Source organism: Armigeres subalbatus, chromosome 3, assembly GCF_024139115.2.
Source record: "Armigeres subalbatus isolate Guangzhou_Male chromosome 3, GZ_Asu_2, whole genome shotgun sequence".
Taxonomy (NCBI): Eukaryota; Metazoa; Arthropoda; class Insecta; order Diptera; family Culicidae; genus Armigeres; species Armigeres subalbatus.
This window is the reverse complement of record NC_085141.1, coordinates 313,619,192-313,647,167: the sequence shown is the minus strand read 5'-3', so window position 1 is coordinate 313,647,167 and position 27,976 is coordinate 313,619,192. Positions and strand designations below refer to the sequence as shown.

At 38.1% G+C, this 27,976-nt stretch overlaps 1 protein-coding gene across 1 annotated transcript in view; it reads right to left on the bottom strand.

Moving 5' to 3' along the window:
• The window catches only part of LOC134220826 (uncharacterized), a 52,895-nt gene extending 25,938 nt beyond the window's left edge, over nucleotides 1-26,957 (bottom strand). The window contains exon 1 of the mRNA XM_062699939.1: nucleotides 26,636-26,957. Within this exon, the coding sequence (XP_062555923.1) occupies nucleotides 26,636-26,656 (21 nt within the window). The 5' untranslated portion in view covers nucleotides 26,657-26,957. The remainder of the gene's footprint in view (nucleotides 1-26,635) is intronic.
• Between the last annotated feature and the right edge of the window lie 1,019 nt (nucleotides 26,958-27,976).

The following is a 27,976-nucleotide window of genomic DNA, read 5'->3' as shown; positions in this document are numbered from 1 at the left end:
AAAAAAATATAGTAAAACTGAACATAAGCAAATTCATACTTCGAATTATTATTTTTATTATTATGTTTCTTTCTCGTACGCCAAGGTGTAACGAAAAGGCTATATATTCACTTCACTGTCGATTTTGTGATAGGAGGCCCTGAGATCCATAGTGTCATATATCAATCAGCACAGCTAGACGAATTGAGATGATGTAGGGGAAGAGGCCCCAAAACGCCCCCCGAGGCAAAACGCTTTTTGTGGTTTCCCTCATATTTACCGTCATTAAGATGGCCGTAACAGCTAGAGGTGAGCCAGCCTAGGGCTGCAAACCTCTATAATAAAGATATAAAAAAAAAAAAATGGCCGTAACAAAACTAGATCTAAAATTATGTAGGTTAGGCGAAAAAAGTTTCAAAATAGTGTATGGAAAGGTCGGAAAAACTGAGAATTTCCACATTTTAAAGAAACATCTAACATTTTGGCGAGGCAAAATGCCCTAGTGGCTCTAACTCACAATGTATTTGCGTCTCCACGCACTATCCATACCAGAATGCTGATTCGCCGACGCGTGGTACTTTGTTCCCTAGGAGCCGCCAGCTGAAAGGCGTTTTGCCTCATGAGTTTTCCGGCAACAAAATATCACCACTTTTTTGAAATGTGAATATTATCAATATGATTGAGATTTTTTATAATTTTTGAATGGCATCATCTAGCTATCTTGTTTAACTGTTGCATAATGTAAAAATACCCATGAATAGCGATACAAATAAGACAATAAAACAGTGTTTGCTTAGCTAGGGCATATTGCCCCACCTTCCCCTACTTTGTGTCTGTATGTGCGTGTGTATGTATGTGTGCAAAATAAAATTCACTCATGTTTTGAAGACATATTTTGAACCGATTTGCTTACAACAAGTTGCATTCAACGGGTAATCGTTTCCCATTGAATCATTTCCTATTGAAAATTGGCCGAATATAAATACGATTTAAAAATCAACACGCTTAGAAAATCTCACTCATTTTCTAGTATATCCAATGTCAGAGAAAGGCATAAACACCGCTAGGTGGATCAATCAGGGTTTTTTAATTATTTTTTAGAGCTTATCTGCCTCGCCGCTTAGTATTCATTAAATTCATTAAATTCTCCTTCTCTGCAAATTGAATTCATTAAATTCTTAATAACAGCGAAATTGTTTAAGCCAATTACGATTTATGCATCCATCCATATACCGTGTGGTTATTGCAAGAATAATTGTATTAGGAGGGAGTCGAGAAAACCTCCCACCCGAGAATGGCCTAGACTGGGCCGACATCAGAACCAACCGAAAACATCTCATTGTTGGATAGTTATATTAAAGTAATTATTAAAACGGTCCAATTATTAGGTATCTGTAAAACAGGTGAATAGTCTGTGCAACACAATTTTGCTAAGAAACATTGATATGGGTCGTTTAACGGTAAGCACATAAATTATTATAACAACACTCATAGAGCGCATCGCTGCGCTAACATCGAAATACGGGAAGTGGCGGTTCGACAATAAACTTCAGCGTGTAAATGTCGTTTCCAATACTTTTCGACCTTTTCGACAAATTCATGAGCAAACATTTAGGCGCAACAGCACCAAATCAAACACGCTGTGGTACAAATACAGAAAATAGAGTTGAATCCGTTTCCTCGTCACAACGTTCTGCTCAAATTACCATAATGACCTAAACTGTTGAGGTTCAAATTCGTATCTGTATACAAAGTGGAAAAAAAATAACCAGTACTAACTCGTCTGATCAAGCTTTTAAGATTATTTTCATTTTAAAACTGGTCTTTATAGAAAGCTTGCAGATCCATGATGTAATGTCTGTTTGTTTGTGTGTAGGTATCCAAAGTTCGAACGAATCGATATGGTCCGTGCCTGGGACGGGACTTGCAAAGAGGAAAAAATGTAACTTCATCTGCAACCAGCAAGCGCTGTCACGAATTGTCAGATGCAACCAGCACCTTTTTGTGTAAAAGTATTGGTATCCCTCAAAAAGTATTCCGAATGATTTTGTTTTACGAGTACTTTTTCACTTTGACAAGTATTCTAGAAAAGCCGGACAGCTTAATATTGAACTGTTATGAATACGTGTTTTATTTTCGATAGGAAAATCTTTATAAAAATAAGTTTACAAATCCGTAAATCACAAACACTTTTATTGTGCTCAGAAGATTCTACCCGGGATTTAGGTGAAACACTCAAGGAAACAGTTGAGAATCGATGATCAACTGTGATGAAAAGAAGAACAAGTGTCAAAACAAGGAAAAAGAAGCCGTCTTTGCAGGTCTCGTCTCAGGTCCGTGCTTGTCTGTAAACAGATGTAAAGGGGAAGGATGGTCACTGGTCGGTCAGTGACCCTAAGCCAATCTCTTAATTTAATGGTGATTTCATCCGAAATAATGTAATTTCGAAATGTTTATCAATAATCTAGCATATCAATCATTATACGGTCCAAGAATTTTCAAGAAAATCCAACAATATTACAAGAAAAATAGTGCATTTTCATTTAAAATGAACGATGCTGGGCAATATGCCCCACCCGAAAATGGTAACCAAAATATTTTTCACTAAAATAGTCACACTCTTTTGCAAAAGATTAATGTCAGTCTTATATTTTAAGGTAGTCAATATTTTAGAACAATTAAAATAAGAAGAAAATATTTTATGTATCTGGAGAAGAAGCATTGTTGACAACGAAATTGCATGGGAAAAAGCCAAAAAAGAACATTGTATTTTGAAAAACTTAGACACAGTGTTTTTGACAAAGTTTTTTTGCCTTTCTCGTACAACAAAGTTGTACCGAAAGGCTATCATTTCACTACTAAAACGAACTTTTTATAGAAGCCTCGGAGACCCATAGTGTTATATACCAATCGACTCAGCTTGACGAACTGAGCAAATGTCCGTCTGTCCGTGTGTATGTGTGTGTGTATGTGTGTGCCCAAATGCTAGGAAAACATTAGACAACTTTTCATATAGTAATCCTCAACCGATTTTCTCGCAACAAGTTTCATTCGACAGGGGACAAAGCCTAGTTGATTGAATTTGATAGCGATCGACTGGTGCGTTCAAAAGTTATAAAGAAAATGGTACATTGAACCATATTACCACCATATAAGGTTGGTGTCTTGGCTAGATGCGAGAAAGACAGTATCACTACTCGGTGAATTAAGTTGGGTTTTGTGTAACGACTTGCACATCAGAAAAATATATTAAGCTCTTTTAGTGGAATGTATTAAACCGTCTAAGACGAATTAAGTACTGTCCATTTAATTCCACCAGTTAATTATTAAGTTAATTATTAACTGGTGGAATTAAATGGACAGTACTTAATTCGTCTTAGACGACTTGCAAATGTTTTTTGGCCTCAGTCGCTCACGATTTTGAGACAAAATATGGGTTAATAACCAAGAAAACGTGTTGGCGCATTTCATATATATCTCCCCAACACAATCTATGATACGGAAAACACCCTCACGCAATATAGAAGCAAGCATAAATTATCCATCATTTTACCTGTTAAGAGAAAAATAAAAATTAGCCCATTGATGGTCGACGTGAAGTTTTCAAATTGGAGTAAGTAAAGTAGAGTAAAAACCTGGAGGTAAAACAAATATTAAGTTTCAATTACAAATTATGTAACGCCAAATTTGTCGATTTTGATCCCCCATTCTCCCCTAGTAATACTTTTTGTTCATTTTTTGTATGACCGATAACGCTCAGCCTGACCCCCTCCCTCTTCCTATAGAGTTACGTAATTTGTGAACAGCACCTTACCAGCTGAAGCAAAATTATTGTTAGCTTTCAATAATAAACATGAGGGATTTAGAACCATATTGTACAAAATGCGTTCCAGGGTTCTTCTTGAATCCGAACGGTACAGAACATCACGAAAAAGCAGTAAATGGTAAACATAGTTTGAAAACTTCTTTCCGGCAAACTTACACCCCGTAGATCTTGTAAACGGATTTTGTTCCTGTTTAATTTTACAGGGGCGAGCATGACGGAATTTCGACACGGAAAATCAAATATCCGACCCAGTTCGCCCAGTGGATTGTTTTTTTTATTGTTTTTTTTTTTTCAAACAAAAGTTTCTTTCGCGAACACCAAGTAACTACTCATTCGGTGGCAGAACATTGACCCATATCGAATGGCCGAGCAATTGTTATAGCTTGTGATAAGAATGCTTATGCTTAACATCAGGGGTTCAATTCAAAGCGAAATGAAAGAAAGATCTCACTATGTAAACATTATGTAGGGTATTTGTTCTACTATTAATAACATGCTCCTATATCAATAACATTCGCAAAACAGCCAATTTAGGCTCAATTTGTGTCGTGTTTTGTTGTTATCTATCCGGCGTGCTCACTGCCGAAAAAAATCACAAAAATGAGAAATAAAACAATTTGCGCACCGATTCCTTGTTTTCGAATGGTATTGATTTGGGTACATGGTATGAATTCAAGGAGCAGTTCCCCTATATGTAGAATACCGTGAGAGACGTTTTATTGCAAGCTATCACGATTAGAGGTGTGCGCCGGTCCGAAAATCGACGGCGGCGGCGTTTGCCAGAATTTTGGTCGGCGGCGGCGGCGTTTTCGGCGTCACGCCGGAAGCCTTTTTAACCGGCGGCGGTGGCGGCGTGAATCGGCGTGGTGATTTTTTTGACGTAGAACTGATTGTACGACAATTCCCCGAATAACAATTCCCCGAATGCAATTTCCCCGAATGCAATTTCCCCGAATAACACTTCCCCGAATGTAACAAATCCCCGAATGTAACATTTCCCCGAATGTAACATTTCCCCGAATGCATCTCCCTTCTTTTAGAGTGCGGCACAAGGTGATGGGTATTAAGTAAGCCATGCGAGCAAAGGCGTATGATTGCCGATCCGGAGGTTTCAGGATGGGACGCATTTTCGGCTCCTTGTGCACAGTGTATCCATTGTACTTGCTACACAAGACATTTATGTAACTGGCAGGTACCGGAAAGCTTTCGATAACTGTGGAAATAATAATAGAACACTAAGTTGAAAAACAGCCCAAGCTTCAGATAGAATGTAAAGCCATTGAAGATGAAAACAGTGCGCTGAAAGAAGGCAATGCTTTCTTTGAATGAACGCATTTGATCTGTATAAGACGAAGTGAGGAGATCATGCTTTCTTTAAATTAATAAGTTTGCTAGGTATGATGAACGCATCTGCCCGGTTTAAAGCCAAGGGAAGTCTTCTTAAAATGAACGCGTCTGTTCGGTACAAGATGACGGTAGGAGATAATTCCTTCTTTAGATGATAGCATCGTCGGTATTAGGGAAAAGAAAGTGATAATGTCTTCCTCAAATGAACATATTTGCCCGGTATAAGGCAAAGAGCATAGATAGCCCCTTCTTTAAATAAACTCGTTTGTCTGGAATAAAGTGGAAGAATGAAACAACGCCTTCTTTAAATGATCGCGTATGTCCGGTGTAATGAGAATGGAGGAGATAATGCCTTCTTTAAATTAAGGCCTCTCGAGACAGAAATTCTGTCCGCAATAAAGCAAAAAGAGGAGACAATTCGTTTACTAAGCAAGTAGCACGCTTGCCAGGTATAATAAATGGTTGATATGAAGCAATTATGTGTTTCAAAACTGCTCTACACCATACTTATCTAAGAAAATGCTTATTTGTTTAACATTCTGGAAAACGGCATTCTTACAAAGGTCATTCTGAAAAAGGTAGAATCCATCAAAAGTCACACCACGAAAGTTACAGACCGCCTAATGCTATATTGAGAAAATGAATCCGGCAAAATGTTTTTCGGTGAAATATAATAAATTCAATACATTTTGCGTGATAAGGGATCTTATATATTTTTTCTTTATTATGGCCAAATTCGCCTGCATCAAAATAAGATAACAGATTAGTCCTTATAATCATTCTCAATTTATTCATCTTCCCATTATCATATTCAGGGTTATTAAAGAACGAATAATAACATTCATTATCTGGTGAAACACCCACTGAAGAAGGGACACATTTACTATTGCATTATTACGAGCAGATGCGTTCTTTTTAAAGAAGGAATCACATTCGCCATTGCCTTTTTCAGGTCAAACGCATTATTTTTGTTTACAAGGATTCACATCCACCATTGCCTTATATATTTGAAGAAGGTATATACAGGGCAGGAGTTTGATTCCGAAGATGGGAAAAATATTTACCATCGGAATTGCAGTTTGATACTATTTTAGGAAAATAAAAAACTACCTTAGAAAACACTGTACTCTACTCTGATATCTTCTCTAATTCAAGAACACATCTTGGAGGATCAAGAACTACAAATACTACCAAAGGCTATTCAGCTGATAATCTCCAAAAAGACATTATTGAATGTATCTTTGAACGCTGCTTTTTTCGGACGCATACAGTCGATTGCGAAGATGTGTTTGCAGAAGGTATTTTATTTTCGGGGAATTGTTCCATTCGGGGAAATGTTACATTCGAGGAATTGTTACATTCGGGGAAATTGCATTCGGGAAATTGTTACATTCGGGGAAATTACATTCGGGGAAATTGCATTCGGGGAATTGGTTTTCGGGGAATTGTCGTACAATCCGTAGAACTACGTCTGTCTTTTCAATATTGGGGTACACTTTACGATTGCACAAAATCGAAAAACGTCACGAAAATATGATAGACTTTGATCGTTAATATCTCAGCCGTTTCTCGATGGATTTCTAATTTTCTTGGACCATTCAATCAAGGAAGAGTCAACGTTTCATACCCGATGTACACTGAAGTCGTTTTTTACACGATTCTTGTTAAACAAATCGCTTTTTATGCGATTTTTTCACACGTGTGACCATCAAACGCCGTTGGCAGTCCAGCTTCCACGATGGGCTTTTCTGTAATGAGCCACGGGGTGTTTAGACAGTAACTTCTTAAGAAGGGATGGACCTTACATATGACAGGAGTTTGATTTCACAAATTTTGACCATGATGCTTTCAATCGGAATTTCTGTTCGCGATTTTACTCCATCAAAGAAATTCAGCTTTTGTTCGACTATTCTAGAAAAAAAATGAATAGGAAAACACTTTATTCTAATATTTTTATAATTTAACAATAAGGAGGATCAAGGGCATTCAATACTATCGAAAGATTTGATCATGTTCGGTATTTCCAAAGAGACACTCTAGAACAAATCTTTGAACGCTGCTCTGTTTGGGCGCTTATGGTCGATGACAATTATGTGTTTGCAAAAAAAATCTTTATTTTCGGGGATTTGTTACATTCGGGGAAATGTTACATTCGGGGAATTGTTACATTCGGGAAAATTGCATTCGGGGAATTGTTACATTTGGGGAAATTGCATTCGGGAAAATTGCATTCGGGGAATTGGTTTTCGGGGTATTGTCGTACAATCTTTGATAACTTCTCAGGTGTGAAACGTAGGCGAGTTGTTATCGTCGATAACTTTTAAAATTTTGGAATCGATTCATTTTAATGTAAACTTAACTAACAACAATTTAATGTGAACAATGAATTTCAATCGGAATCGGATGATTGGCATTGTGTTTTGGTGTTATGTAGGAAAATAAGTTCAAAAGTAGCATATACCAATGCTTCGAATCGAAGTTTTTATCAATCGATAAAATTGTTCTAAATTTTGTACTCCAGAATACTCAACAAAATATTTTGTCAAATTTACACTGAACATTTTTCGGAACATCCACGAGAGACTCTAAGGAGTTTTCACGGGAAACTCGCTGGAGTTTTAATCCGAAATTTTCCGCGAAAAATAAAAAATTTCGATTTCAATGGAAATTGTTAGGAGTTTTCATAGGAAATTTATTGCAATTGAGATTTTTTTTTTAATTTCCATAGAAAGTTCTTCGGAATTTTCCAGAATTTCCATCAGAGAATTTCTGACACAATCAGGGAACTTTCAAACATGAAAATAAATTAACAAATTTAAGAATTGAACACGTTTATCCAGCTTCAATTTCTGGAAAATTCCCGAAGCAATACCTTAAGAGAGCTAAGTATTTATTCAAGAAATCAATTAGGTTTTGCTTGTAAAATCTTCTGAGAATTCGCTCGGAAATTCTTCATGAATGTATTAAAAAAAATATAATAATTAAGGAGCTCAAGGCAGTTCCTGGAAGAACTTTCGAAAAAAATTCAGGATCAATTTTAGAGAAAAAATTCTGATGGTTTTACAAAGGAATCACGTGTGCTACGAATCATAAGCGTAATTTTCTAAATTATTTCTGGGGGAATTTCCAAAATGAGTTACCGAATGAATTCCTGGAGGAATTTCTAAAGGTAATTCAGGAGGAATTTCCGAAAGGATTCTTTAAAGAATTCCCGCGGTAGAACATGAAGAGATTTTCAAGAAAAAAAGGATTTGTGAAGGATTTCTTCTAAAGGAATTTTCGATGGAATATCGAATGGATTTTCCGAAGAATTCCCAGAAGAATTTTCAAATGAATTTTAAAGGTATTCTCGAACTAATTCTCAAAAAAAATCAGGATTCCAAAATGAATTTATGAATAGATTCCCGATGGAATTTCAAAATCAATTTCTATTGAAATTTTAAGAGAATTTCCGAATGTTCAAAGGAATTTGTAGAAGAGAAACTCTTTAAAAATGACCGAAAAAAATTCCGGGGAAGTTACTGGGGGAATTCCTAAAAACAAATACCGAAAATAATCTCCTCTAGGGAATAATTTTCAAAGAAGTTCCTGAAGGAATTTATTAAAATTCCCAAAGAAATTCGTTAAGGAATTTCCGAAGGAACCTCCAAAGCAATTTTCCTAAAATATCCAGAACAATTCCTTAATGTGTTTTCTAAAGTTTTCGAAAATAAATTATTGAATAAATTCCTAAAAGATCCCCAAGGATTCCAAAAAATCCGAAGCATTTTCCGAATGTATTCCCAGTACAGCATAAGTACTAAAACGCTAATGGCGCTGTAACCATTAACATTATTTTGCCATTTAAAATTATTTGGCTTCAATAAGCTTAACGTGGCATATGTTGTCTATCATGTAGTGTATGATCACAGCAAATAATTTTGAAAATTCAACGACGTGTAAAATTGCAGCTTATCCCATCAAACGAATGAACATTTGATATTCAATTAAATTTTACTGAATTTTACAAGCAAGCACAGTTTAAATTTATTTTGATTTAAGAGGACAGTGAGATCGATTGTTTGTTACGTTTATTTGCATGCTCCAAATAGGGTAAAACGACCTATTATGGAGGGGTTAAGCACCGTGTCAAAACAAAACTGATTTCAAAAATTCTTTAAAAATTACCTGTTGGTCTTTTTTACGTTGCAGTAGTCGAATAGATTGCTCGTTAACTATAGTTTCGTAAATATTACGTCAATTGTGCTTAACTTATGTTGTTTTGTTTTATCACAATAAAAACAAACTACCGCAATAATAGGACGCAGTTGCCTATCGTTGCGACATTTTTTCAAGGTCAGTCCCATTGTTTCGGTATTGCATTGCATGTAGTTCTTATGAAAATCGATACCACAACAATAGGACCTTAGCACTACCGCAATAATAGGCTCAAAGGATTCAAATTTTTAATAAAAATTGTTGATATTTCATAATTTTGAACGGAATTTTGTCAAACAAAAGCTGTTCTAGTCGTTAATTCGACTAGTTTTAGCGTATCCACAATTGTTTTTACTGCTATTCTATCCAGAATGGACTATTTTAATACTACCGCAACATTAGGACATACCACAACGATAGGACGTTTTACCCTATGTGCATGAAAATACATTTAAAATCACAACATATTTTTATATGTGATTGGTTGCATCAACAACACCGGTTTGACACTCAAGATACAAAGATGTTTCAATTTATTAGATTTTTTAAAAGTTTCTTATAGAAGATGCGATTTAGAACTTCAATAGCCATTATCTCAGTATGCGAAAAAAAACGGTATGGAACTAATATGTGAGTGGGGCAGAATAGATGATGGTCACATGAACTGGAGCGACATTAACAGTTTTATACTTTTCATCATCTGTATTTCCGAACGAATTCCTAAAGGAATAATTCCTTAAAACATTTCCTAAAACATTTCTAAGGAATTATTCCTTAAAACATTTCCGAGGAATCTGATATAAGCCAGCCGTGGACTGAAAATACCTGAAAAAACTGGAAAAATCAGGGAATTTTGTTTTTACAATTGAGTAGACACATTGTTCCACTATAAAATTCAGAATTTGTAAGTGAAATTTCCGAATTTTCACGAAAAATGTTCAGTATTTCAACGAAAATTTTTCCGGAAGGATTTTGGATTTCTACGGGAGATTCTTTGTATTGTCCATAAAAAATTCTTCCAAAGTTCCATTGGGAAATATTTCAAATATGAAAGGGACGTTGACCAAATAACATTTTCGACCATATAACTTTGAGCTAGATGGACTTCGGTCAAATGATGTGCTTGGTCAAACTACATATTCGGCCTAACAACTTTCGGCCTTGTGGCTTTCGGCCAAATTACTTTCTGTCAAACGACAAAAATTCTATTTCAGCGAGAAATTCTCGGAATTTCCACCCACAGTACGGAGAGGTTTTCGGAATTTCGAAGGTAATTCTCAAGGAATTCATTGGTATTTTCACGAAAAATTCTCTGGGGTTCCAACGTGATGATGTGGGGATCATTCGGGAAATTCTACGGAAATTCGACTGAATCTTCGAAATTTCCACGGAAAATTCTGCGGACTTCTTCAAATTTGAATCGGCGTGGAAAAATATAGATCAGCGGCGTGACAAAATTTTAAACGGCGGCGCGCCGATGCAAAAATGCCGGCGGCGGCGTGCCAAAAACTGCCGGCGGCGGCGGCGTGGCGTGGCGGCGCACACCTCTAATCACGATAATGATCTGATTCGAGAGCTATATACTTCATAATGGATTCTATGAAGAAAACTATAATTGTGAGGACATAATTGGAAGTTCTGATGATGCATTTCAACTGGTTTTTCACATCTGTGCGAAAAAATATTGTAGAGTTTTGTATACGGTGGGTCCAAAAAGTATTCGTCTAGCTGCATATTTTTTAGTAAAATGTAAAACTTAGGCGTGATAGAAGTGAAATCAAAAAACTTTCTTCTAAATGTGGTAGAAAACTTATCAACACATGATTATTATTCAAAAACAAATAGAAATTTCAATTACTTTTTCTGGTATGTAGAAAATATATAAATTTCGTCATATTCGCTCGCTCAAAAAGTATTCGTTTATTCAGAAAATAATCGAGTGAAACACAAATATAATAGTTTTATTCGCATGTAGTTACACTAGCACACTCTAGTGATGTCTAGCAACATTTTTGTCAATACTCAATAACAGATCAAATAATGTTTTTGTTTTGTTTGAACTTGGCGCGGAAAATAGAAGCACCATGGGTGGAAAAAGTAAAAAGATCAGTTCCAATGAAAAAAACTTATTCTTATTCTTATCAGTTCCAATGAAAAAAACTTATTCTATGAAAGATGACTTATGACTTTGCAAGAAATGTGAGTAGACCAAAGGTAGCAAGAATTCAACCATTTAATTGGTGATTGATCGCATCAGTGCCACAAAAATCTATCAAAACAAATAACAGAGTGGTCGTCAACGATGGTGAACTGATAACGATGAGCGATTTATTGCGCGGAAAATAAAAAAAAAATCCTTAAAAACGAGTTCACCCATATAGGCAAGTGAGTTGGAAAGAAGATGTACTAAGATATGAACCAAAACGAACAGAAATACCTGTGAAAAGTATGGGTATAATAGGCGAGTATCACGGAAGAAAATTCAAGTGAGCCATCAAATTATCAAAAACAGCTTGATTTCAGCTAAAATATCGCTGGAAGAAGGATGACTTTCGTTATCAAGTCATGTTATCTGACGAAAGCAAGTACGGCATATTTAGATCAAATGGCCGATGTATGGTATGGCGGAAAAGGAATATTGGGATACAGCCGCAAAATCTCGTTTGAGCAGTAAAGCATGGTGGGGGCTCCGTCATGGTTTCTGAGGTGCTTGAGCGCAACCGGTGTGGGAAAATTTCACATTATTGAAGGAATTATGTATCACAAAATGTTCACCCGTATTTTGAGAGAAAATTTGAACGCCAGTGCTGAGAAATTAGGCTTACATGGAACATATATCTTACGGGGTGATAATTACCTCAAGCACACAGCCCAAAACACTAAGATTCAGCTACTCTATAATACCCCAATCAACTCAAAACGCCTACCCAGAGCCCAGATATGAATCCAAATTAACTCCATTGGAAGGTTCTGGACGACAAAATTCGTGATAGTCATATTTCCAACAACAACGAATTGACATTAGTGTTGAAAGAAAATGGAAGAATATTCCGTCCCCCGTTACGGCTAATTTGGTCAGTTCCATACCACAAGAACTACAGCCCGTCATAGATACAAAAGGGAATCCAACGAAATATTGAATTCCATTCTACAACTCCTGTTTTCGTTTCAAAAGCGAGCTAAACCTGTATAGACGAATACTTTTTGAGCCCGTATTTAATGAATTGTTATGTTTTGTTACCTTTGTTTTTGTTATTGTTTTATTTTTCTGTTTGATTTTTAACAATAAAGATTAATTGATTAATTTGCTACACAATGTAATCGATAGTTTTATTTTTTTGAGCTTACTAGATTCTATCTTTGACATTTTCTAGAAAACACACAGCTAGACGAATACTTTTTGCACTTTTTGCACGTAACTTCTTGATGAGGGTTGCCTATCCGATTATTTTATTTCGCATTTGTTTTCAAGTGCGACCATATGGCTAGTAGAGTAGAGTGGGGCAAGAGTACGCACTTAGTTTTCAATCGATCATGTGGCTCTTATGAAGCAAGCTTCTGCATATCAAATCAGTGTCGATGATTCATATACTCTTCCTTTATGTTACCCAGTGGAAAAAATATTGAAATTATTGAGATTCGTTTTAGTAGAACCCTTATTGCAAGACAAGTGAAAAACGCACTCTTACCCCACCGGTGGGGTAAAAGTGCGCATCGGGTGGGGTAAGAGTACGCATTTATCCAATCATGTGCTTTGAATATATATTAACACAAATAAGAGTTAATAACATTTAATTGATGTTTAATGAGAATATATTAGGGAATGTTTAAAGATTACGTAACTCTTAAAGGGGGAGGGGGTCCTAAAAATGTGCACTTTCATACGAAAACCTATTGTTTTTTTATATATACAAAAAACTACAGAGGTAAAAATATATATCAGGTTTCGCGTGGCGTATACAAAGGCATTTTCCTTAAAGAAAGTCCACCAATCACGTAACGTAAAATTTGGCAATTTCATCACCCCTCCCCCTATCTTACACTATTTGATTGAATCCTCTAAAAATTATATGGATCGTCACACATCTTGCAACCCCTCCCTGCTAAACGTTGCGTAATTCATGAATGTTTCTTTTGATTAAATGAAATTATCATTTAGATGAAATTGTGTTTTCGTACTATGTTTAGGTGTACAACAAGTCCTAATACAATTTCATTATTTCGCTTCAGTGCTTTGTTCGCTAAGTCGTTTCTAACACCGAATTACTTCAACTTATCCTAAAAACTTGTTATAATTTCGAATTCTGTCCCTTTTTTCTTAGTTGTGGATCTTTACGCTTTGGAAGAAGTCATATCTCGGCCGGAGATACGGGTTTGACATCATAACTTGAAGATTCATATGCGTACTCTTGCCCCACCGGTTCCTGCGTACTTTTACCCCACAGTCACAAAAATTATTCAAGTAATGGTTTTGACTTCTTGGAAAACCAACCGGATTGGTGTTCTGTACCATAAAATACTCTATACAATAGGTTATCGAAATGATATAATGTTCACCTGATTGAACATATATATGGTAATGAAATACTAGTTGCGGAAATCCAATTATTTTTAGCAAAATGACCAAAAAGTTATCTAACTCCATATCTCCCTTGTTGTTTATTCAAATCGCTTACAATTACACATGATAATAGTTGGCCAGAATACCTGTCAAACTGATGCAGTGCTGCTAGTTTATCTTTTTTTATTACTTCAAAAAATCGAAAACGTACTCTTACCCCACGCGCACTCTTGCCCCACTCTACTCTAATGATAGCCTCCTTTCAAGAGATTCGAGATCCTCCTTTCGAGAGGCTGGAAAGCCTCTTTTCAAAAGGCTCTGGCACTTATACCCATCGGATTTTCTTGCAACAAATTGCGTTCTAAAGTGATTCTTGAAATGATTATAACCAAATGTAGATAATCAATATAATTAATTTTGTGGACAAATAGTGAAACTATGAAAAACAACTAGAAACTATTGCTTTACAATCATTTTTTTATTTTTCAATGGTTTCAGCTATGCCAAATATAACTTTTGTTCTAGCTTTTTTTTCAAAGGTAATTTCTTCCTATTGCAATCTTTGAAAAACGTCGGGGATAGGAAAGGGTTAACTGCAAATAACAGAGGTTATAACAATGAACGCAAAAAAAATCGAAGGAGTTCATCGCAAGCAGAGACGTAGTGCGGATTCCCAGGCCATTGGCGAAATCTTTTTTGGGCACCCCTCTTTTTAAAGGAATGTACAATATTTTACATTCAGCCATTTTGAATCTCACCTAATAGAAAGATTAAAAAGTTAAGTGGATTGAAGGAACTTTAAATAGCAACCAGTATTCTGCGGTATTCCCCTTAAAAAGTTTTGAAATTTTGAGACATTTTTTCTATACTTGCAAAATATAGTAAAATATGTAAGGACCCTTACAGAGTCGTGGGCATTTTTTAATTTTCATATGGAATCTGTAAAAACATCCAGAAAGGGCTAGACGACCATTTCAGATGATTGTTGAGTCAAGAAACTCTAAAATTGATCGGTTGATGGTCGAAATCACTATCGGATCTATTCGAATCAAGAAAAAGTAAAATTATGGGTTTGGGTGGTTTGTTCCACTTCGGCGTTGGTTCCAACTTTGAAGTGGTCGGAATGGCCATCGGTAGTAGAAGGGCCTCATGGCGAAGTGATGCGATGAATACTTTGATAGCACGTGTTGTTTCTATTGCGAATAAAATTTGCTAATCTATGTATCATACCGTACATTTACTATCGCTACAATTGAAATATTCGTCGCAAATGTACTGTTCCCTGAATCCTCGATCAGGAAAATCCCGCTCAATCCTGTCTTGGTAGTAACAATTTTAAGTCATTGAGACAATTTGCATTAGCATTCGGTAGTGAAATAAACTCCAAACATCAGTTAAATAAAATAAGTTAACGCGATAAATTTACATTTAATGCTAGTGAGAATTGCGCTTTTCGAAGAAACCGGGGATAAGCAATGAGCATGTAACATCCTTTGGCAATGCCGAAAAGTTTGGATACATACATACGAAAAGTTTTGAGACAGCAGTTTATGTGGGAGAAATGAATTCCACTTTTCACATCACAGCACAATGATTCCTGTCGACTCACAATAGGACAGCCCCATATAAAGGAGTGGCCAAAACTACCAATATGTAAAATATGATGAGGCTATAAGCTGTATAACCTATTTTTATAATCAACTTTTTACATTGTTTAAGGGAGGAGTGGGGGTATTCAAACTGACCCCTCCTAGAAATTACAATGTTGCGTTTTTTGACAAAATGGGCAGCTTTGCCATATTTTCGTTTCTAAAGTCTCATAATTATGCATCGTTACAAAGCTCTTGAACGGATCTACGCAATAAGCTTGATTACGTAATATTTAACAGCTACATCTAGATTTTAGTTTTTAGTAGTTTTGTAAAAGCATATTTTACGCATCATTTAACACTGCAAGTATCAACCCCTGCAAAAAGCGTGGAACGGCAACTTTGCCCCTCAGGTGTTTTTAGTCCAATTGTCATGATTCTTTCCAGTAACAATTTGTAGGATATCAGGATTCCGTTTACGACTACAGATTGTAAATCCGTACATTGGCCGCTGAGAATCAGCCGGAATATTCCGTTCCACACTTTTTGCAACACTTACAAGTCGCAATATGTTGCTTGCAAGTCGTACCGCACTGCTTGTATGAAAGCCGTTCGAATTGAAACCATCGAATGTCAAATGAAAAATAACATTATGTTTCACCATTTGTTAATTTTATCTGTGTTTTTTTTTAATTCAGTTTGCGAAAAATGAGCAGGAAAAATATACCTTATACCGAGAAAACGAGATAAGAATTTGTACTTGATGATTTGTATAGTTTATAAGATTATGGCCACTGATGGAAACGAAGTTGGACCGCGGCGCAAGTGCGCTGGTTATCAGCCTAACTGCAATCTAAACTGGTAAAAAATTACAAGTAATGACGATATATCAAATTTCGGAATTGAGGAACTTAAAATTCAAGGTTAATTTGGGGATTTATATTGATTTATTTAGTATCAGGGTATTCGATAAACAAAAGTTATTATTTGAAAATCAATAGATTGAAAACCGTTCGCTTGGGTACGAACATGTATGAAGCTACAAAATGTATATGGCGTAGATACCATCTATTGAATAGCAAACAATCTTCTCTTCTTCATTGGCATTACATCCCCCACTGGGACATTGCCGCCTCGCAGCTTAGTGTTCATTTAGCACTTCCACAGTTATTAACTGCGAGGTTTCTAAGCCAAGTTACCATTTCTGCATTCGTATATCATGAGGCTAACACGATGATACTTTTATGCCCAGGGAAGTCGAGACAATTTCCAATCCGAAAATTACCTAGACCGGCACCGGGAATCGAACCCAGCCACCCTCAGCATGGTCTTGCTTTGTAGCCGCGCGTCTTACCGCACGGCTAAGGAGGGCCCGTCTGCAAACAATGGAGGCGTGAATATTCTTGCCTAACGTTAGGAGCCCTCCTTAGCCGCGCGGTAATATGCGCGGCTACAAAGCAACACCATGCTGACGGTGGCTGGGTTCGATTCCCGGTGCCGGTCTAAGCAATTTTCGGATTGAAAATTGTCTCGACTTCCCTGGGCATAAAAGTATCATCGTGTTAGCCTCATGATATACGAATGCGAAAATGGTAACATAGCTTAGAAACTTCGCAGTTAATAACTGTGGAAGTGTTTAATGAACACTAAGCTGCGAGGCGGCTCTGTCCCAGTGTGGGGATGTAATGCCGATATGAAGATGAAGAACGTCCTGGTTGTGGGCGGCGACGAATTTAGGAACTAAGAAACTTAGCGATTAGATCCTCCAGGATTCCATTTAGGAGAATCCCACACAAATTACTCCTGCAGTTTTTATATGAATACTTCCTGAAGTTCTACCAGAAATTCCTCCTAAAGGATCCTAAATGATTACAAAGACATCTGAGAGAGTTTCTTCATAAATTCCCTCTGCAGTTCCTCTACGAATATCTCCTGAAGTTAGACCAGAAATTCCCTATGAGGAAGTTATTCCACAAATGTGTCATGAAATACTTCCAAGAATTCCTTCTCGAATTCCATCAGAAATTTCTCCTGGAGTTCCTACGATAACTCCATCCAGATATTTTTGAGAGTTCCTTCAGAAAATCATCCTGGAACTTCTCCAGTGATTTATCCTTCTTTGGATTTATCAGAAATTACTCCTCGAGACCCTTCAGAAATGTTTTCTGTCTTGGTACAGTGATCACCACGTCACTATCCAATCCGTTCCTGGGTGGACGTTAGTCAGAATAACAGCGGTTTCATGCTAATCTTCAGTTTCTATTCATTTCACACTTGCCGCTCGCTTGCGGTATCGATCGAATTTTCATTACTTTCATCCACTCCCTTTCGCTTTGAGTAGTATAATTATCACCAGAAAAAGCCAATAAAATTATTTCGATAAACCCGTTACTAATTGAATTCAAACAAAGAACCATAAGGCAGTACTGTAGAAAAACCTTCGCACTAGAAGTCCACCATGCAATACATTTTGAAATTCAGTTTTTTGTGATTAGTTATTGACAAATTACTAAAAGATAGAACGCAAATTACTAAATGATCGATAACATCTCCTCGCTTCTTTTTGCTAACATGCGTGCTTACTGCTACACGCAGTGTTCAGTAGTTCTTTTGTATCATCCTTTGCTTTTGCTTTGCTTTGTTTTTGATTATATGAACATAGGAGCTATGAGATAAAGGGGTATATGTATGTATACAGGGGTTTTCCCGATCGTAGAAGGTTCTTAAGATGGTTCCAGACTCTGAAATGGGGGGGCTCTCATACAAATGAAACACAAATTTCTGCGTAACTCGAGAACTAATCAAACAAATGATACCGAATTTGGCATGTGGCGTATGAATTCCAACAGGCGTGAATTATTCCAAGAATTCCTGGAGTAACTCCAAGATAAGTTTCCATGAGGAGCTCCACGAGGAATTACTGGATCAAATCCGGGATAATTGGTTGGAGGATCTCCAAAAAGGAACTTTAAGAAGATTTCCTGATAGAACTTCAGAAGCAATGTCTGAAAGAGCTCCTGAAAATGAAAGGAGAAAAATTTGGAAGAAATTTCTGAATAATTTCTGGTGAAGCTTCAAGAAGAATTTTTGAAGAAATTCCTGCGTGACTTCCTGGAAAAAAACTTTGGCAGTAACTCTAGGAGAAATTCCTTGGGAAATTCAGAATAAATTCCTGGGGGCATTCTGCCTAAATTGCGGGTTGAATTCTTAGGGGTATCCATAATGGATTCCTAGAGGAATCCAGAATGAATTCTTGGGGAATTCAGAATTAATTCTTGAAGGAATTAGTGATAAATTTCTTGAAGAGTTCAAAAAAAATTCCTTGAAAAATCCAGGATGAATTTCTGGAGTAGTTCCCTAAGAACTCCTAGAGAAAATGAATTTCTGGATGAATTCAGAATGAATTCCTGGGGTAATTCAGAATAAATCCCTGGGGGAATTCAGAATGCATTCCTTGGGGAAGCAGGAACTATGTCCAAGGGCTTGACGATCCCTCCCCAGGCCATCTGCGAGTTGTGGCGCCTGCCTAGGATGTGGTGAGGTTTGACAGTGGGCCCTGTTAAACCTCTATAAAAAGCTGCATGAATCCACAAGTAGGCTCCGCCAAAGCGACCGTGTGCCGTTCAAAGCGCACAAGCCCAAGTCCTGGTGTTAGGTGGGACGCTAAACAGCCTTGACACGACGGCCCTCCGACGAGACAGGAGGTTTGCGCAGGCCCAATAAGCCGCCTTTAAAAACAACTATTACGAACGACATAGAAGATAATACGACTCGATACAATCGGCAACGACCTAGGCGACGAATAAAGGATCACGATTGGAAGCTTGGAACATGGATCTGCAAGTCGCTAGGCTTCGCAGGTTGCGACAGGATAATCTACGATGAATTACATCCCCGCAACTTCGATGTCGTAGCGCTGCAGGAAATCTGCTGGACAGGACAGAAAGTGTGGAAAAGGCATCGAGCGGCTACCTTCTACCAAAGCAGTGGCACCACCAACGAGCTGGGGACCGGCTTCATAGTGATTAATTATTTTAGAGCGTCTTAGGGGAAATGCTACAAGGTTAAAAGACTATTATTCTTCCATTTACTTCCACTATTAACTATTTAATAGTGGAAGTAAATGGAAGACTAATAGGCTTCATAGTGCTGGGAAAGATGCACCAACGCGTGATTGGGTGGCAGCCAATCAACGCAAGGATGTGCAAGCTGAGGATAAAAGGCCGTTTCTTCAACTATAGCATCATCAACGTGTACTGCCCACACGAAGGGAGATCCGACGACGAGAAATAAGCGTTCTATGCGCAGCTGGAGCAGACATACGATGGATGCCCACTGCGGGACGTCAAAATCGTCATCGGTGACATGAACGCTCAGGTAGGAAGGGAGGATATGTATAGACCGGTCATCGGACCGGATATTCTACATACCGTATCGAACGACAACGGCCAACGATGCATACACTTTGCAGTCTCCCGCGGAATGGTAGTCCGAAGCACTGTCTTCCCTCGCAAGAATATCCACAAGGCCACATGGAAATCACCTAATCAAGTAACGGAAAACCAAATCGACCACGTTCTAATCGACGGTGAATTCTTCTCCGACATCACGAACGTACGCACTTACCGCAGTGCGAATATTGAATCCGACCACTACCTCGTTGCAGTATGTCTGCGCTCAAAACTCCCGACGGTGATCAACACGCGTCAGAGTCGTCCGCCGCGGCTAAACATTGGGCGGCTACAAGACCGTAGACTAGCTCGAGACTACGCGCAGCAGCTGGAAGTGGCACTCCCAACGGAAGAGCAGCTAGGCGCAGCATCTCTTGAAAATGGCTGAAGATATATTCGATCCGCCATTGGAAGCACCGCAACCGCTGCACTAGGCACTAGGTGGCTCCGGATCAGAGAAACGACTGGTATTACGGCGAATGTGAGCAGTTAGTTGAGGAGAAGAATGCAGCATGGGCGAGATTGCTGCAACACCGCACGAGGGCGAACAAGGCACGATACAAACGGGCGCGGAACAGACAAAACTCGATTTTCCGGAGGAAAAAACGCCAGCAGGAAGATCGAGACCGTAAGTGTAAGGACATAAACGGGAACCTTCTTACAAACGAGCGTGAGGTTATTCAAAGGTGGCGGCAGCACTACGAAGAGCACCTGAATGGCGATATGGCAGATAACGGTGGCGGTATGGTAATGAACCTAGGAGCACGCGCACAGGACATGCGACTTCCGGCTCCGAATCTCCAGGAAATCCAGGAGGAGATCGGCCGGCTGAGAAACAACAAAGCCCCTGGAGTTGACCAACTACCAGGAGAGCTGTTTAAACACGGTGGTGAGGAACTGGCTAGAGCGCTGCACTGGGTGATAACCAAGGTTTGAAGGATGAGGTTCTGCCGCAGGAGTGGATGGAAGGTGTCGTGTGTCCTATCTACAAAAAGGGCGATAAGCTGGATTGTAACAACTACCGCGCCGCCTACAAGGTACTCTCCCAAATTTTATGCCGCCGACTAACACCAACTGCAAGAGAGTTCGTGGGGCAGTACCAGGCGGGATTTATGGGTGAACGCTCTACCACAGACCAGGTGTTCGCCATACGTCAGGTATTGCAGAAATGCCGCGAATACAACGTGCCCACACATCATCTATTTATCGACTTCAAAGCCGCATATGATACAATCGATCGGGACCAGCTATGGCAGCTAATGCACGAAAACAGATTTCCGGATAAACTGATACGGTTGATCAAGGCGACGATGGATCGGGTGATGTGCGTAGTTCGAGTTTCAGGGGCATTCTCGAGTCCCTTCGAAACGCGTAGAGGGTTACGGCAAGGTGATGGTCTTTCGTGTCTGCTATTCAACATCGCTTTGGAGGGAGTAATACGAAGGACAGGGATTGACACGAGTGGTACGATTTTCACGAAGTCCGTCCAGTTATTTGGTTTCGCCGACGACATTGATGGCACGTAACTTTGAGAGGATGGAGGAGCCTACATCAGACTGAAAAGCGAAGCTAAACGGATTGGACTAGTCATCAACACGTCGAAGACGAAGTACATAATATGAAGAGGCTCAAGATAGGTCAATGTAAGCCACCCACCACGAGTTTCTATCGGTGGTGACGAAATCGAGGTGGTTGAAGAATTCGTGTACTTGGGCTCACTGGTGACCGCCGATAACGATACATACCAGCAGAGAAATTCAGAGGAGTTTTTGAAAGGAAAGTGTTGCGTACCATCTATGATGGAGTGCAGATGGCGGACGGTACGTGGAGGAGGCGAATGAACCACGAATTGCATCAGCTGTTGGGAGAACCATCCATCGTTCACACCGCGAAAATCGGAAGACTGCGGTGGGCTGGGCACGTAGCCAGAATGTCGGACAGTAATCCGGTGAAAATGGTTCTCGACAACGATCCGACGGGAACAAGAAGGCGTGGTGCACAAGGGCAAGGTGGATCGATGAGATGGAGGACGATTTGCGGACCCTCCGCAGACTGCGTGGTTGGCGAAGTGCAGCCATGGACCGAGCTGAATGAAGAAGACTTTTATGTGTAGCACAGGCCACTCCGGCTTTAGTCTGATAAAATAAAATAAATATCCTTGGGGAATTCCGAATGAATTCCAGGAGGAATTCAAAATGAATACCAGGGAGGAATTCAGAATGAAATTCAAATTCTTACTTTTTTTTTGAATGGTCCATTTTGAAGGTCTAGAACTCGATTGCGTGTAAACCAATTTTACTGAAAATTTGACCAAAGCAGAGATATAACTTGAAAAAAACTTCAAGAAAGACACTTTTTTCAAACGGCTATTGCGTTCTTCCTTCAATTTTTTTTGGTGAACTAAAGTGCCCAACAGAAACAATAGATCTATCTGGTAGTAACGTCAGATGTACGAAATTGACAGAATTTAGAGAGTATTAGCCATTACAAATTTCAAGGACATATACTGTTACGCCTATTTGAAAAAATTCCTAGACTTATCCTTAACCGATTTGCTTGCAAAAAGAATTCGTCGCAGAACTCTTTCCTATTGTTTCCTATTGAAAATGGGCTGAATTGGACTGTGGAGCCAAGGTTTTGGCCAAAATACTATTTTTATATGATGCACGAGAAATAAAATTACCGCTAGGCTAGGTTCAGTTTCATCTGAATCAAATAATAATGGGAAGTTCAGTACCGCATAACACTTCAATAATGTCACTTTAATTTTTTTATTGTATCTTTATTAGGGAAACTTTCAGCCCTAGGCTGGCTCGCTCCAATGACAAATTAATTGAATTTGGCGTCAAACACAATTTTCGTAACATTTGTGCCTAATACAAGAAAAAATCAATATCGATGAAAAGCATTATCTTTTATTATTACAAAAGTAATCCAGTTAAAATATTCAATTAATAGAATTCGATGTCGTTGATGTTACAATATGCTGCTTTTTGTATTTGTTATATCGATCTACCTAACTCCATAAGCTAATAGTGCTTTCTTATCACTTTAGAAAATCTGTATTCCGTCCATTTGTCCGTGACTTAGGATTGTATCCACCACAAGCAGGCTTGTTGCAAGCCAAGAAGTGTCCAAGTTCCGTTAGTTTCGTAGAATATGATGCGACATAAGATGCTAAAGTGGAGAGGATATACGTACATATTGTATGGGGAAGTACCTATAACGTCTCCACTTTAGCATCTTATGTAACATCATATACGATTTTATGTTGACTGGGTATGCCGAAAATTGGCGCCATACCCCATTACAGGGCTGGTAGTGACCGAAGCCACTCAAAATAGTGACTTTAGTGACCAACGCTGACGAAAAAAGGGACCAAATAGTGACTTTCAGTTGTGACTTCCAATTTCAATTGCAAGTTCGATTAGACCAGAGGTTCCCAAACTGTGGGTCGCGACCCCCAGGGGGGTCGTGGGATACCCTAGCAGCACACATATTTCACATAAGCTACTGTAACTCATATATGACCAGATTTAGTCGCAATCAAGTTGCTGCAACCAGATTTGCCTGACTTGTGCTGCTCGGGTATTCAGTGGTGGGTCGCGAAAGACAAATCTTTATTCATAATTTTGTTACTATTTTGTTCCACAAATCTATTCCATATTTTGAATTAGGATCTAACTAATGATTGGATGATTAAAGAACAACAAACCAAACCGGTCAACGGCCTTTTCTTGTTATACGATATTTGGGCAAGTAGAAAGAAGTCCTATACAATCCAAATGTAAGCCCCGAACCCAATCCAAAACCAATCCTAATCCAATTCGAATCCAAACTAAATCAAATCCAAATCTATTTAAAATCCAATCCAATTCTAATTCAAATCCAATCCAAATCTAATTCAAATCCAATCCAAATCGAACCCTAATCAAATCCAATTCAAATCCAATCTGAATAAATTTTAAATCAAATCCAACCCAAATTCAATTCAAATTCCATCCAAATCCAATCCACATCCAATCCAAAAAATTGACGAATTTTTGACAAATACAATGATGGGATATAAAGCAATTTATTATAATTTGTCCAATCTAACGCGAACTCATTTTTAACTAATTTCACAAAATCAATGCATTTGGTACCTAGCGGGTCGCAAGCAATATGGGATTCTGCTAGGTGAGTCGCATATCCGAAAGTTTGGGAACCTCTGGATTAGACGAAATCAAGCGTTTTTGGGTCGAAGGAGAATATTTTTTTCGTAATTTGTGCCGGAAAACATCTATCGTACGGTCGAGTTGCCGAATAATATGCAATTAATTGTTATCTATCACTCACCACTCTTTTCTTTTAGAACGAGCTCAGAAGAAAAATTAAAATCGTACTCGGTAACTTTTATCTACTCAGTGACTAAGTAAAATTATTGCCCTCTCTTCTAACCCCACGGAAATTTTACTCAATATCAGTAAAAAAGCAGGACAACTCAAAACTATGAGTTGTCTGCAATCAAATCAAATTTTTACGCCACTCGAAATATGGTTATCACTCTTAACACCTGTTTTTCATTCCTGAAAATTATTTCTCGGCGAATATCTGCGTGAATGAGCATTCTCTTCTGGTGAAAATAAGTGAAAATTACGATCATTGGATTAGCTGCCTAATCTGCGACAGGAACAGTTTTGGTAAAAAACGATACAAAAATTATGAAGATTCATGTACAACGAGCCTGGGATTGAACGCTCGACCTCCTGCTTGTAATGAGGACCATGCTCTCTGAATTTTTAAATATTTTTACTTCAAAATACGCAGATTTTCCGACTTGATGTGCGTATTCATAAACGATTTTTGCTATGGAATTCGACAGCGCATGCAATCTTCAAAATTGGGGAGACTTGATCGCCTTTCTATGATATCTACTCAATCAATATTTGTTCAGAGCAAACCCTTCATTACATCTGTCAAAATCTACAAAAAAGCCGCTTGAGAACAAATTATATTTTCTTGAATTTTTTAGACAATTTTTTATATGGATGCCTAATGAGGGATAAAGTCTCCTCAAATTGAGGCAACAACTCAAAATTCAAATATCCTGAAATTGTGGTGGAATGGTGGCATTTTTATCAGTGAAGATCATTTAGCATATTTATGGATTTGTGCTGTGAAAAAATGGTAGCATTTGGTCATTATTGGAAGAAGTTGTTCTAATTTTGCGTGGCCACAAAAATTATTTTCTGGAGGAACAAAACACAGTAAATAATAGAGTAAATAAGGTTCAATTAAAAAAATAACTCGCCACATAACGATCATAGAGGATCTTTTATAAAAATACGCTATAACAATACAACTTTACTGCCCTTGATCGCATATATATATATATATATATATATATATATATATATGTAACATATGCATTTCGGTTGATTTTGTAAATTCTCCCCACAAAATCAATAATTTTCAGTTTGGCAGTTGGGCAGTTTAGTTCTTCACCCCTATTCTTGTTTACGGACAAACGAAACTTTCGAACGAATGCAGTTCGTTCGAATCCCTGCCTCATTTGATTTTGATGGCGTAAACGAGAATGCACATCAGCTTTCGTTCGAAAGCGCATTCGTACGTAAACAAGAATAAGGGGGCTTGGTAAAACAGTGGACAATCAAGTCTCCCAAGGAATCAAGTCTTCCCACCTTCCCCTATTGGATAAAGTTTTAGTTTAAAAAAAACTAAATCGACAGGTCTCCTGCTTGCATGACTGTATACCAATTTATAAACTGTGACATAAAACACTTTCAATTAGCTACTGGTGAAATGCCAACGAATTAAAATAAATGGCTGGCGCTGTTTCTGAGTGATCATTTTTCCAAGATCCGTAATTTCATTTCCGCCATAAACAAAACATCTTCCAATGGATACATAAAGCTTTATAAAAAAAAATCTTAGTCTATAGTTTCAAAATAGTTGAAAATAGTGACTTTTTGCGAGAAAAAGTGACTTTAGTGACTTGAGGTCGAAAAAAGAGACTTTTTAGTGACTAGCCCGAAAAAAGTGACCAAGTCACTAAAAAGTGACCCGCTACCAGGCTTGCCATTAACGTAACAGAAAAAATATGTGTAATGTCTGTCTATAAATTTATGACAAACACCATCAAGATAGCACAACTATGGGATCCATAGTTAACTTTTATCTTCACTAAATAAACAGACGGTGACGTCAGTGATGCAAGCAATTTTTTGGTAATTGTTGACATCAAATTAATATTTTATCTATTTCAAAACAGCGTCTGCCGGGTCAATTAGTTTCGAATATTTCTCGAAAATTGGTTGGATATTATTAGATCTACACACAAATTGGAGCCCCGATGACCACGCAATATAAAACTGCGTAACTTTTTAAAGAACCTTGCAAATATTTGCTGCAAATAAAATTACAAAAGATCAATGCAGCTATGAAATGCGACAACAAAGGCATTTTTAAATTAATATTAATTATAAATTAATTCTTTCGCTGAGCTCCTAGTTTATAAGGAGTCAACACTATTGCTCACCACATATATAACACTTATTACCTCATTTTAGTAATGAACAATTTAATACGGATCATAGTATGGCCTAAAAACAAGTTTTTATTGTTCTTTTTTTTTCAATATTTAAAATTAAAAGAAAAGATATTAGAAATTAAAATAACTCACCAAAAATATATTTCTTTTCATGATCCCAATCACAGCATCAGTGTCAAGTAAAGCATTAACAAAAACCTTAGGCCCAAATCAGTATTTCACACAGATGCTTTCTCTTCACAAGAAAGGCCCACTTGAGCAAAAACGATCGCACAAACCACTCCGTCCGAAACGCGCCAGAGAACTAAAATTCCCCAAAAAGCATTTTTAGCAATCAAGGCGACCACAAGGAAAGCCGACAACACTCGCCGCAGCAGCAGCAGCAGCATCCAAGAACTGCAAACACGGTTGTTTGCTGATCTTCTGCCCAGTGATGAGCGGAAGATCTCCGCCCGTCTAAAAGACCACTCGGTAGGAACTGACGATTATTGCCAAACTAAACGATGACGAAGACGTCGACGCACACCGAAGACGAGGATGATGATGATGATTGTGCGGTAAATTATGCATTTCCAGATAAATGTTCGAACTATAATAATGTGCTTAGAAGTCTCGCAGCAACCTGATTTCGGGATGGAGCCGGTTACAGTTTTTCGGTGAATAGTGCGGCTTGACGGAACGATGATAACACGTTGTAGTATTTATACGCAGAATTAAATATGTTCCATTTCCAACACTATAAAGTAGTTGCATGTTAGGCCGTTTATTAAAGTGCAAAATAACAATTTAATCCTACACATAATCTGCCAAGATAAATTCAAATCTTTTTCATCCTTTCAGCCATTTATACCGCCACCTCGATCCCAACATCACCGATATCGTGTAATTTGTGATAGATGACTAACCTTATCTTTTCTCAAGCTTCCCGGTCCAATTAGCTTTGTCTAATGACTCAAAATTTAGTAGTTGTCGAAGCCAAGTAAGCCAAACTACTCGATTCCCGCTCTCCAGATCACATCACACCTTCCAACGTGATGTTGTGTAACGGGCGTGATGCAAAGGGGTTCGTCGCTGGAAAGTGATCGTCAGCATTTCCAGCCGTGATAGTTTGTTCAGAAATCCGAATATGGCATAAATAGATTTGTAACCGATGAATGTATTATTTATGTAAGCACATTGAATTCGCGATATACTTGCAGTACTCATCCAAAGATGAGCGCGTGGGGTCAGTAGGATCGCTCATGAAACCTGTGTATTGCATATTCTGTGTCCAGAAATCATTGTGTAAAATTCCAGAAGATATTCATATCACCCTTATTTTATTCCAAAGATCACTATGAAATCCAAGATTTTTTTTCAAATGGGCGTAACAGTATTTGATCCTGAAAATTGAGGCTCGGTACAACACTGAAGCTGACAATATGACGTCCCTAACCCCGAATCCCAAGGTGTCAGGCAACCCGTGCTGAGGAG